The 13645-nt window shown below is 36.8% G+C and overlaps 1 protein-coding gene across 3 annotated transcripts; it reads left to right on the top strand.

Annotated features, from left to right (window-relative positions):
- Window positions 1-2926: 2926 nt before the first annotated feature.
- On the top strand, window positions 2927-9309 carry LOC117434643 (ARL14 effector protein-like). 3 transcript variants are annotated; one of them, XM_059002864.1, is made up of 5 exons: window positions 2927-3202; window positions 5564-6106; window positions 6540-6670; window positions 6972-7081; window positions 7321-7423. In XM_059002864.1, the coding sequence occupies exons 2-5, from the start codon at window positions 5672-5674 to the stop codon at window positions 7368-7370; spliced, it is 726 nt and encodes a 241-aa protein (XP_058858847.1). In that variant the 5' UTR covers window positions 2927-3202; window positions 5564-5671; the 3' UTR covers window positions 7371-7423. The 3 variants fall into 3 exon arrangements, with proteins under 3 accessions (XP_058858847.1, XP_058858846.1, XP_033913130.1); XM_059002863.1 differs by lacking the exon at window positions 6972-7081 and having other exon boundaries at window positions 2952-3063; window positions 7321-9309; XM_034057239.3 differs by lacking the exon at window positions 6972-7081 and having other exon boundaries at window positions 2957-3202; window positions 7321-9309.
- Window positions 9310-13645: the final 4336 nt, after the last annotated feature.

Genomic DNA, 13645 nt, shown 5'->3' with positions numbered 1-13645 from the left:
TCAGCATGGACTCCACATGGACTAGTTTTCTTTTACAATCAAATAAAATTGATTGCAGAGTGATTTCCATGGTAAAAAAAAAAAAAAAGCAGCCTCAGGATGCAAAACCATTTTGCAATCCGGTGATTATAGTGCGCGCGTTTTAAAATCCTAGAAGTGTCTATTTTTTTCAGATAAAGAAGTTATAGATATTCTGTTTCTTTTTTTAGGATAAAAGGGGATATTGTGGTTTTCGTACTTTGCAATGGCATGTTTCGACTTGCTCAGGACCCTTGATCTCGTAACTGGGCAGTGTCCAAAGTCAGCAACGCTCTTCCAGCTTGGTAACCGGGGCAAAGGTTGCATTCCAACTGCAATACAAGCGAGCCACAAACAAAGACATTTTTGTTGGGGAAAAATAAATCACATTTTGGATATCCTGATTCTTTCTATTTGTGAAGAAGAAGAAGAAGAAGAAGAAGAAGAAGAAGAAGAAGAAGAAGAAGAATTATGATGTGACAAACCCACAGCCACCCCCACCAGAGTTCTATCATCAAGCAGTTTACAGATTTGCACCTTCAAAAACAGTAAAACTGTTACAGCTGATGAAAAAATAGAATAATGCACCATCAAAAGAATGAATATATACCATTTGAATAACACAAAAGCGGCACAAAACAGGGTTGAAGAAATGTGCTGTGCGTGTGGTAATTGGAGACCTTAAAACGAAGAACCTGAAGTCGGTCACATGACTATTCAACATGTTACTGTATTTATTTTTTTATTTATGTATTTATGTATTTAGTGAAAACCCTTGATTCACACTTATTTGATCAATTATCCTAGCATCCTACATACATCCCTGAAAGAAAATCACGGTCTGTAATTGACACACCTTTCTACCAATGACGTTTCTTCAAAACAAAAGACCCGCCTTCCGCCAAAAAAACATCCAAATGAAAAAAACTGATACAATGTCTAAAACACTGTAAACATATAGGCCCGTGTCTATAAAAACTGTGTTCCTCTTCACTACGTCCGCTAGAGGGCATGTTTGCTGCTGCAAAACAACCCTTGCTGGTCTGCCTGTGGCTCTGTTCGTGTGGTTTGACTTCCAGAATCATACAAATGACTGCAGATGCTATTTTGTAGTTGGCAAAACAAAACACCCGTACAGGTTAAAAAAAAATGCCTTTTTTTGTTGTTGTGTTTTTGTCTCATGCCTGTGTCTTGCGCTGCTAAATGCTGTAACAATCGTTTTATTACAGGTTCTCCCAGGTACTTGGTTTCCCACTATGCAGAATTGTGACCGGGGTAGCCAGAACCCAGGTCTTGACCCGGGTAGAAGTGCCAGTTTGAAAGGGGCTTAAAAATGTCCCGGAAATATGGGCCCAGCTTTTATTTGTGCAACATCAAGATTAAAAAGTCAAATGAACGTCTCAGTGCCGTTCACCTTCATCAGGATTACATACAAGTCAGTTATTTAGCACAAACGAACCTAACACACAACATAGTTGTTTTTTTAACCACGTGAAAGAGGGCTTCACGTGGCTTGCACTCTCACCTAGATAAGCCACGGCCCAAAACCTTTTTTTTGCCAGCCCGCTTTAAAAAAAAAAATGCCATTGTAACACATATAAAGTGAGTGAAAATGCATTGCAGGTGGAATCAAGTAAGAAGCGTGGAAGAAGAAGAAGAAGAAGAAGAAGAAGAAGAAGAAGAAGAAGAAGAAGAAGAAGAAGAAGAAAGAAAACGAGCTGGGCTACGGCAAAGGCAGAGAAGACAACGAATCAAAATGCTGGGTGTGGATCCTTGAGAATTGCCCACTATTACACAATAAGAATAAGAAAAATGAGAAGCTACACAGGTTGAAGTGTAAACACCCCAATCAGTGTTGCCAAATCAGAGGTTTTCCCTCCAAATTTTTTATTCCTTGCTCTGGGATTTCTAGAGGTTAAGAATTTAACAAAGTTTTTTTTAAGTTAAATGTGGATTTTAAGTGTTTTTTCTGGAGTTTTTTTTTAATGATTTAAAATCCTCTCAATTTCATAATGAATTCAAACCCTTCCTTTACAAACATGACAGATGTGGTTGTGATGTCATGTGCCAATGTAAGAAAATGTCGCAGCCCCAGGAGAAAATATACAATGTTGCAAAGCCCACTCTCCACTTTAGAGTTTCAAAGGTGAATTCAAAGTATTGACAAAGTCTAGTTGCAGACACCTTAGTCTTTATACATGATTTTAAGACAACAGTACTGCATTTCAAATGAAAATCTTAGGAATCTGCTATATTTGAATTAAACATATGTTTGAACTAGGATTATTATGTTCATGATATGGCAGAAATGCCCAGTCTTTCAAAAACGTGAAGAATTTAATCATTACTACATTTAAAAACATGGAAATAATAGTAGTTTTATTGCAATACTAATGCACTTTATTGATGCATAACCTCATGTAACTCTGGTCATGACCTTTACACTAAATCAGTTAAGATTATAATTAAGATTTCAGGTTTTATTTTTTATGTCTATTCATGTTTTACTACATTTTTATATTCTTCTCAAACCAAAGTAAGCAGAATTTTACAGCCAATCACAGTATTTTGATCATTTGCATATTAGTGTGATACCTCGAATAGAATGTGCTGAGCCGATAAAGAACCTTGTAGAACACACGCGTGGTTGTACAGTAGTTCAAAGTAACATTGCAGTTGAAATGGAAGGCTCTTTTTTAATGCCTACCCCATTACTATTAGAGATTGTACAGTATTTATCGAGATTACTCCTGACTTTGTAATGCTAATCATCAGGATTTAAGCACGCATTTCAACTTTTAGATTTAATTTTTAATGCAAAGTAGACAATTCAGTTTAATTGTCTTTCACAATGTATTGACCAAGTTGACTCTGGCTGTTGCAGTTTTATATTAGTATTTCTTACCAGCATTATTAATGCAGTACACTAGAGGGCGCGTTGTGATTCACAAAGCGCCTCCGTCATGTTACGTTGGAACTGTAGTGTCTCGTACGGTGCTAGAGAAGGGGAACAACATGCGGAAACCGAGGAGAGACATTGGAAAGGTGAGGGACTGTTGAAAGCGGGAAACGTACACCATTGATGGATAAAAGTAGCCTTTGTGAAGCAGTGAATTGCGAAGGGGCAGAAGGGAAAGCTAGCTGGAGAGAAGAGAGCCGAGCGGCCATGCCGCCTCCGAGAAAGGTGAATCTGGCATTGCGTTAAAAGAAAAAAAATCAAGCGTAGCAAAGCAGTGTGTTGTTTTTTTTGGCGTGTGCTGCATACTAAACTAATGTGCAATGCTGTTGTTATTATGTGTCTTCGCAGTGTTTGGGGCTTGCAATTCGCTATTTTGCAGGGTGTGTGTGTGTGTTTACTAATAGTGTATTGTTATGAATCTTCAGCCAGAGAAAATGACCCAAGGATTACGTGCAGTTTTTTACAACCTAAAATAAACCACGCATCAATACGGAATGCGACAAAAATACTGGCTGTTTTATAGTCGCTACTTATTTGTAATTTAAAAACATGTTTAAAATTTGAAGCAGAATTTCTTATATAGTCGTAGTCTATTTGTTTACATGCGTTACTTGTAGTGTAGTTAATTTTAAATGTATTAGATCTTTTTATATATATTCAATAGACACAGTTAATAAATCATTTTATGACATGCATAACTTAATAAGACGTGTTCTAAAGAAACCGTTTTACTTTCTCTTTTCATTGGCCGAGGCCTACAGTTTTCATACCGCCGGAAGTCAGTCGAAAAGTACAGTTCCTTAATTAACACCAGTATTACTGACTTTAAAATGACGTCATCGTTTACGCAACACCTATTGCCTGTCAAACCTTTTGCAGAAAGGAGGACTGCCTGGCACTATCCCGTGACAATTTTAACAAACTGCGTCACGTTCTTGATGTACAAGTTTGTAACATTAAGCGTTTAAATACAAAAGTTTAACACTTTGTCCAAATAAAACATTGAATCATTTTTTTTTTATTCTGTAATGTATAAAAGTACTGTTTATCTGTTATATGCCTCTATTTAAGGTGGCATTGCTAGTTACAGATTACATATGTAGTGTTTTTATTTAATTATTTATTTAAACCCTCAACTACCAATGCTACAAATAATTTGCACTGGTCTGCTTTGTGAAAGCATAGCTACTTGCTGCTTTGCCTGTAGAACATATGCATGGAAAACAACAAATGTAACTTGCATTTAAAATAAATGTTACACTGCTGTATTCTTGATGTGTGCAGAAAGCACTGTTTTATGCATTTATTTCAGTATTAACCTGTTTTGCTTTTCTCATGTATTATTGCATTGATTTTCATTTTACCAGTAGACACAGCTTAGTGTACTGGGAAGCATATCCATCACTTCAAACACCCAGTTATACTTTGAGGTTGAAATATTAAAAACACAGGTGCCTATTCACAAAGCTTTAACACGCAAACTATTTTTTAAAAACTCCTTGTTTTGATTAATTAAATACTGTTTTAAAGTGGCATTAATGGTACTGTTCTCCACTGTTTAAGAATACAAGAGCATTCTAGCACTGTTTCGTGATTATCAAACAGGGGTTATATTCCTAAAATGATTCTTAAAATAACTGCTGTTAAAGCTTTGTGAAAACAGTGTCTTAGGTTACATTAAAGTCCTGCCTTTAAAAATGTACACATTAACTGTCAAAGATTGCTTTTATTTTAAGACAAATTCTTATACTGTGTTTGTCACAGGGTTGCCTGTTGTATTTTTTGAGAATGTCTCTTGCATTCCTTGTCAGCGATGCAGAAGTTGTTTGAAGTATCAAAACCATCTAAAACGCTGCTGTTTTGTCATTGGAATTTTTTTTTATAAAGTTTTACCAGCAGCGGTCCAAATAAGCTGCGTACCTGCCATTTTTACACATAAAAAAATCAGAAATACGCAGAATGTTTAAATTTAATGTGTAAAAATACGCATAGTAATTTTGCTGCACAGCTGGTCTGCCTCCCCAAAAACGTCCACTAATAACAGCGTCTCCCAGAATACAGTGTCTTTAGTTACTAGGAAACTGTACACAAGAAAAACCAACCCAACAAACATTATCCAATCTCTGGCTAGCCCTGTTGTCTTTGCAGCCAATCACAGTAAGAATAAGAAAAAATCAAAGTTCCACATGCTGAAGTGTAAACACCCCAGTCCAGCTACAAATCCAAATGGAACCATCGTCAGAGGCCACTGCTAAAAAAAGGTGCCTATAATACTAAACAAACAGTACAGGTTTAATCTGGCAGTACAAATATAAAATGCTTTTCATTATCATGTATTATAGATGACCTGTACTGTGTTGAGATGGTTTTATGCTGATTCTGTTTATTCCCTATTGTATAGTATAGCATTGTAGTTGATAATGAAGCAAGTAAGGTGGTCTTCGGAACAAGAAAGGGAAGCCTCCTTACAGTCGTGGTGGGTGGTTTAACAGGCTCTAGTAAGGGCCTGTAATTAAACAAAACCAGTTCATAGAAAAGGCTCACAATACAACGCAACAATCTGATTGCCTTTAATGCTTTCTCTAGGGTTGACTACATAGGAACTTCAGACTGGACAGGATTTGGGGAGTTTAATTGCAGGAAAAAAAAAAAAAAACTAAAAACAATTGTAGTTCTAGAACATACGGATAAGTCATGGCTGATCTGGAACCCTGCACTGTGGGAGTACAGCTTCAAGCAACTCACGACTGCCACAAGACTTTCTACTGCCGCCAGACGGGCTGCAAAGCTCTGCGTGAGATGTCACCCAGCAACGCATTGCTGCTGCAGCTCAGGACCGGTATTATGAGCCTCACAGAGAGTGACAGAGTGTGTTTTCACCATGAGAAGGTTTATGTGGACCGCTATGAGGACCTGCAGAAGGCCTGCTGCGATCCCTTCAATACTCACAAGAAAGCAATAAAGAAAGGGCTGAAGCCTCTCGACCTGGATGAAGCCATGTTTCTGAGCGAGAAGTTTGCAAGGCACTTAGTGCCGGGCTGGAAACTGTGTTTCAGGTGTTCACAGCTGCTGACTGGCTACTGCAACCTTGACCCCAACGCAGGACAGAGAAAGACACGCAATAGTGAAGTATGTATACGGAACTCTTTCTTTAAACTCCCACAAACACAGATCTGTCATAAGGATGCTTTGCATGCATGCAAGGTTTCAACTAAATAACCAACTAGAAAAACACGTCCTCCATACCACCAAACAAGCTGAAAATAGTACGGTAAAGAGCGCACTGTTGTAAAAAAAAAAAAAAGTGTTTAATAATTTGATTGTTTGTAATGCTGTAAGGTTCACTTTTGTTTAGTTTGTGTTTTGTGTCTTCACGGAGTGTCCAATTCTGCTGTAAACACAGTTGCGCTTCAATTTGGATTTTGGTTTAAATTGGGGAGTGGGCAATGACCAGAGAACGAAGGTTACAAATCCAGATATATCCAGGCCGAACCTGGAGGGCATCTCCGGTAAATAGAAATCAAATCAAATTCTATAGCTAATGACAGTTTCACATTTTCAGGGACGGACTGCTAAGGCCTTGAAGTCACTTCAGTTTGCCAACCCAGGGCGCCAGACTGAGTTTGCTGCAGAGCCCGGTCGAAGAGATAAGAGAAGACTGCAGCCCAACAAAACAGTAACCAACGCAGACAGGTATTGCCACATACTCTATTACACGGAGTACTGTACAATGCTGGCATTAATTTAACGTTGTGTAACAAGAAATAGTAAGCATTTTTCTTTTGGTATAAGATATGGTTGGCTGCAGTTCATAAAACTTTATGAATTAATTTCAACCAAAGTGGTTTTCCAGATTTGCCCACTTTCCATGTAAAATGTTTATGTACCCAGACGTAACAATTGTTGTGGTTTGATCAACTACTTTTATTTGAAGCCAATTTAATCGACTAACAATGACTTCAATTTAATTCATGCGAGAATATTATTTTAACAGAATACTGCTCATTTTGATCAATGATGTGTTAGAATTGATTAAAAGGGAATTGGAATTGACCCCAACCCTGGACCCAGAACAGGCTCTAAAGAACATTAGAGGTAGAGTGGGTATGTAACCAATTTGGGCAACATGGGTGTACCATGGGTGTAACATTTTGCCTATAGTAACTTCAGATACCAGAGCCGAACCTGTTGCAGACCTGCACATAGCTGCCGTGGCAGATTACACTTATCTAATGGCCTTCAAGGCAGAGGGACTACTTGTGTACCCAAAGTTTCTGTTACAGTAGCAAAGATGTGTTCTTTTATTTATTTATTTATTTATTTATCTATCTATCTCTTTTAAGGCAGACAATTGGTGCAAAGAGTAAAGTGTACGACAGCGCAGGCCTGCTGATTTCAAGTGGCTTGGATTTGTGTGACTGTCTGGATGAAGACTGCCTGGGCTGCTTCTACCCCTGTCCTGAATGTAGGTCCCGCAAGTGTGGCGTTGAGTGCCGCTGCGATCGCAAGTGGCTGTACGAACAAGTGGAAATCGAAGGCGGGGAGATTATCCGCAATAAGCACGTGGGCTAGATCTGAGTAGATGGTTGTGCCGGACTGCACTCTGCATTCTCCTATGGTAGAATTAAGTTCGATTTCAATATAATGTTCATCCCAAAAATACATAAATGCTGTTTTTTTTTTATGCTGTTGTAGAAGACAGTGTCCTGTGCTTTTTGTTTTGTTCTTTCAAACGGGACAATAACATTTTGAAAAAAATGGACTTTTACTTGCATTAAAAATTATTTTCTGACACATTATGTTGGCTGAAATGTAGTAAATAGAGTTGATCATTCATTTAAAAATGTTGACATGATGCAGTTATAAACTGTATATTGCAGGGTCATGGGAGGGGAAGGGGGGGGGGGGAATACACTGCATACCAAGTAAGACCAAGAAGGTTTATTTTTTATCACCCGATTTGTACACTTAACAAATCCAGAGCAATGCAGCAATGGAAAATGATCATGTGTATTGTTTGCATTATTGTATCTATTTAGAGGAAAATATTTGTTAGTTCTGTTATAAATCAAGCATAAACCATATGAAAATGCCTGCTCGATGTGTGTGCTTTTCAGTATATTGAATAAACTAGTTATGAATTACGTGTTTATCTTTTGCAAAGGAAGTCAGACTCGTCAAGGCAACCAGAGTATATAGACCCACAGTTGTCAACATTTGGTAATTGTGATTTTATATATATATATATATATATATATATATATATATATATATATATATACTACACTTTTAATATGGCACAGAAAGGGATAAGGGTCAACCCCAATGCTTAGCAACTGCATTTCAATGACAATTACAAAAAAAAAAAAAAAATTAAAATCGGGGAATGTAAAATAAATAATTATAAACTGAATATATTTACATTTTTTTGTATTGAATTAAAACTAGTTTTTTGTGTGTTTTATTTTATATATATATATATATAATATATTTGCAACATAGGTTAAAGCCAATATATATGTAATAATCTTTATTATTATTATTATTATTTTTTTTTTTTTATATACAGCAGTGCTGTGTATACCCTCCCATAGTGGTAAAATCGAGAAAGTGCATTTGAGAGACATTCAATTTCAGTTTTAACCCATATAGAAAATAAACTGTATATATCTCAAATATAATCTTTACAGGTATACATGGTATATTTAGTCTACGGTTTGTTTTTTGTGTTTAAATATAATTAATGTCATTTTTTCCACTCTGAAATAAATTACTATGCTTAATGCATTTGCTTTGCCTGGTAGAACATGAAGCATGGAGAAAAGGCCTACCTTCATTTTGGCATAGCAGCTACATCCTCTCAAATCGCAGCAATCTCTAGCAGCACACTGGGCTCCATCGCCCAAGTAGTCAGAGTCCGTGCACCCACACCAGAGCCTTTATTTAACGAAGCCTGTTTTAAATAGGGTCCCATCTCCATTAGGACTTTTTGAAAGAGGCGGAACCTCTTTAGATGGAAAATATGCAATCCGACCACATCAACCCTTTTGGTTTTTGCATGGAGGGTATGTTAATTAGGTACCCACCTCATTTGCATATCACTCCTCATACTGTCGGAATTGGGGTTTGTGACTCTTCTCATCCTTCCTGGCCATTTTTGATTTATTTATTTAATTATTCTGTGAAGAATAACTGAATAAATAACACATTTTCTCAGCTCAAGAATGGAATGTTTTATTAAATAAGATCAATTTCAACAGGAAGCCAAATATGTTTGTTTTTATTGTAAAACTGAATATCTATTGAGAAATTAAATTCTTCACATAAGGCAATTTTTTGTTGTTGTCATACTTTTAAAACTTTAACATCCCTAAAATAATTGAGCTAATGTTGTATGGGGTCAATTGTAACACGTGTTACAACTGGCCCCAACCCAGGGCGACATTACTAAACCTCATGTTCCAACAAGAAACAAGAAAACTAAGATTTTAAGTACAGAGATCAGGGATAAACTGGATAACACAGCTCCTCTTCCACAGGCAGACGGAGACCCGAACTGAGCATGAGCGAGTGAGTGATGGCACTCTAGCTTGCTTCTGATTGGAGAAATTCAGGTCTTACAACCGTCCAGTACAGTTACAGTTAGCCCACACATGTAATCAAATTCCATCTTATCCTGCGTACAGATGTCAACCAATGCGTAGAACACTACCATACTGTATATACCATGTGTACTGTGTTTTTTTTTAATGTGTTAATTTGGTTTTAAGGATGTTGATTTCATCATGTTCTCTTATAGCACTAACAAATAATAGTCACATTGCTATGATCTGCAATAGCTGCCAGGATGGCTTGCACTTTGGGACAGACACATACACACATAAATACAGTGTGGATTATATATTTATCGGTTCTGTAGTGTACAATGCCACCAGCTTACTGCACATTTTACAATAATTTTTCAACCTGTAGCCAAATGAATTTTTTGATTATTTATTCTTAACCTAAGCTTAAGTTTGGGAAAACTAATTAGAATTCAGAATGCGAGAGTAAACAGGTTCTTTGCATTTTAATTAAGAATCCCTGTTGCCTTAAAATGAATCAATTATACAACACACCTGAACCCTAGCTCCTTCCTAGTTCAGCTACCAGCTGTGTTTTTAATTAGTTTTACAACAGTGCTAATTACTAGACACATTACCCTGTGGTATCTCCATCGAGAAACCAGTGAGGTTTCATAGAAAACTATTTTTATGACTGTCAGTGATTTTAAAGATACCCCACTTCTCCACTTCCCTTGTTATCAGCCCTTGGGAGTCTTGTTAAAAGCATTTTTATTCCTGGAATAGTTAGTACGCGTGACAAATAATTATCTAAGTAGACAGAAGAGAAACTAGTAAGAAATTAAATATTAGAAATATATAGATTAATAAACATTAAAATTAAAAAAGAGGTGGTATTAAAAGTCACTGTTTAGACCATTAAAGTAGACCACACAAAAAATATAAAAATGAACCATCAACTAGCGCTCACCTGCGTAAGGCACCTCCTGGCACAGGAGGTAGTGTTGACAGACACACAGTTTCCGCAGCCGTCTTTCTCTATTCCTATTGTGATGTTCTCCAGGGCACAGCTGGCATGACACTGGATAGCTGCCGACCACAGCAACACAAAGCAAAACAGAACCGCTGCCATGTCTTTAAACTGCAAGTACAACAAAAGCTGGTTGTTATCAACTGTGGGACCAAACACCGGTGTGCCTGCAGAGCAAGGCAGCCTTGTGCTCCCACGTGACGCTCTCAGGGACTGGGGAGGATCATCTCTGTATACGTCTACAATGTGCCTTTACTCTTTAAAACAAGTGTAAAGTCATTGACACACTTTCAGAGAAGAAGAAAATAAGCCTTAACTGTATAAAGCAAACAATAAACAGCACAGTGCCTGATTTACAAAGCGTGGCGGCTGATGTTGGGTAAATCTGACTTTATTTATTTTATTTTTGTTATTAATATTTCTGTAAACAACATACTTCGCTAAAACCAGTACATTTTCATTTAACCTGAAATTCAAAAGCAAAGCATGGTTAATACTTAGAACTGAAAATGTAAGGTTTACTCAAAATCCCCCTGTCAAGATTTGAATGTCAGGCCCCTAGTTGCAAAATGGGACAGTCAATGTATTGTCCGAAATAGTCTCTTGCATCAAAATATGGACCCATTTTTTGGACAGATGCAGGTTTTTGGTTTAGAAGTAATGACTCATATGAAAGTTTGAATGAATAAGGTATTATGCATTGTTTTTCACTGTATTTCATGTATTATGCTTTTTTTTTTTACTGTATCTTGTAAAGTGCTTTATGGTCCACTATGAAAGGCACTATATCAAATATAGATTGATTGATTGAAGATCCCAAAGTACTATCATCTATTCTTGTGATGTGCACAGTGGCAGCTCTTAATACCCTCTGCATTAGACAGACTGTTACACTCACTTACAGCATATGTACAGCTAGTGAAGTAAAATGTAGGAGACAGGCCAGAAGACAAACAAACAGAAATAAGCAACATTTTTCAATTATTCTTCTTGTGATAGGGAGACCTCTAGTGGAAGTGTGCTGCAATTGTAAGACAGCTCCCTGTAGTGAATCAACACGGGTTAAAGGGTCACTGCTATGTCACTTTTTAGCATCCCGTTCACTTACCAACGAGAATGTAATGCTTTGCATTGTTCCAGAAAATATGAAAATATGGTTTTATATTATAGTTAATCGACAAAAAAAAAACAGTATCAGATCTTCAAATCCATTTGCTTTTAAATCGATTATAGCTAAATACATACTTTATGAAATGATTTAATTTGCAGAAACTTTTTGGACATCTTGTTGATATACAGTAGTATGAAAAACATAAGGCACGATGTATTCTTCTTTGTTAATATACCGGTTCTATGAAAGTGTGATGCAATGCAGCAGGGCATCTGAGCAAGGCAGTAACAATTATTTCTTAGCCGACGCCCTTATCCAGGACAACTTACAATTGTTACAAGATATCACATTATTTTTAAATACAATAACCCATTATGTTGTGCATGCTCTCTCCCACCCCACAGCACCCATGGACTTTACTCTGAGCCCTCTTCCCAAGGTTGACCGATTTCTTTTGGTGTTCAGAGTCTTCATCAGTTTCTAGCACCATCTGAAATCGGTTACAATTTAGGAGGTATAGCAGCAACAAACAAACAAAAAACAAAAACCTGCAAACAAATCCATTGCATTGCATGTAGTTCATTGTTGCTGAAATAATTCATATGTTATTTTTTAGATGTTTTGATATTGTTCAGTATGTCAAAAGCGCAATAATAATAATAATAATAATAATAATAATAATAATAATAATAATAATAATGTAGACTGCTCAAAATTCAACAATGAAGAGCGCTACTGGAGGGAACAATGTTTCCACCAGCTCTGTTTCCAAATATAACCATTCAAGCCAGAACAGGAAATACTCATCTTTCAGCAGGGCACCCCATTCCAGAAAGCGCAAGCTGCCACGATTGTGCAGCTCCTGCCGCTTTCGAGAATTGGGCTTTGCCAGTTTTCAAATGGGGCAATGCAACGTGACCAGCAGTGTTAGCAGACTAGCCTTCTGTGGTACTAGTACCGGGAGCTTTTGAAACCTTGCTATAAAAATATTAAAAACATGAACAAGGAGGGTTTTATTTTTTTATTTATTTAGATAATATAACTTGTGTTGAACCTGTGATTTATAACGCGGCCGCCAGTTGCCCTTAAAGAATAGAGTTGGTCAAGATTAATGACGTTGTTTCGGTAAACTACAAAGCGTCAGAGAATTGAAGGAATGCAATGCAATCACCTCCAGGAAAGGCATGTTATTTACAAAGTTCCATCCCTTTGCTCAGCTCACACACACTCACGCACGCACGCACGCACGCACACACACACACACAATGATATGGGTGTATTTATGACATTTTGAAGAAACAATAGTTAACACCTCTTTATCCCAATTAGGTCAGAAATTCAGGAAAATAGTTATTGGTATGCATACATCGTCTATAAACATAACATGAAAACTAAGATGGATTTTCACCCAACAGATTGGAAACACATCTTTTTTTTCTAATTGTTTGAACCTGTACATCATCATCATCATCATCATCATCATCATCATCATCATCATCATCATCATAATAATAATAAATATTGCAGAGTGTTTTGAAAATAAATACACAAATAATAATGAAAATGAATGTAGTACTACAGATTTAGACCCCCCTGTGCATGTATTTGTGGGTCTTTCTGATAAAGATAAATGATTATAAATATCATACTAAGAATGTGTATATTCAAAGAAACCTGGATTTTCGTAATTAGTCCTATTTTGACAGGATATACCTACCTTATGCCAGCACTCATCTAAACAACGCATTATAACCAGCATGCGATCTGCATTATGAACGTAGGGTGCATATTGAACGGTTCCAAACAACCGTGATTACTCAATTACCATTGACCTATGTAGAACATTCATTTATAACAAATATGTCGATGCCTAAAATATAATAAACTTTTAATACTGACCCTGATCACTTCCATCTAAGAATGATTCCTTTACCCGAATGCTTCATGTAGAACTCAAAAGAGGG

Source organism: Acipenser ruthenus, chromosome 28 (assembly GCF_902713425.1).
Source record: "Acipenser ruthenus chromosome 28, fAciRut3.2 maternal haplotype, whole genome shotgun sequence".
Classification (NCBI taxonomy): domain Eukaryota; kingdom Metazoa; phylum Chordata; class Actinopteri; order Acipenseriformes; family Acipenseridae; genus Acipenser; species Acipenser ruthenus.
Note: the sequence above shows the minus strand (reverse complement) of the source record. Positions and strands in the feature narration are given on the sequence as shown.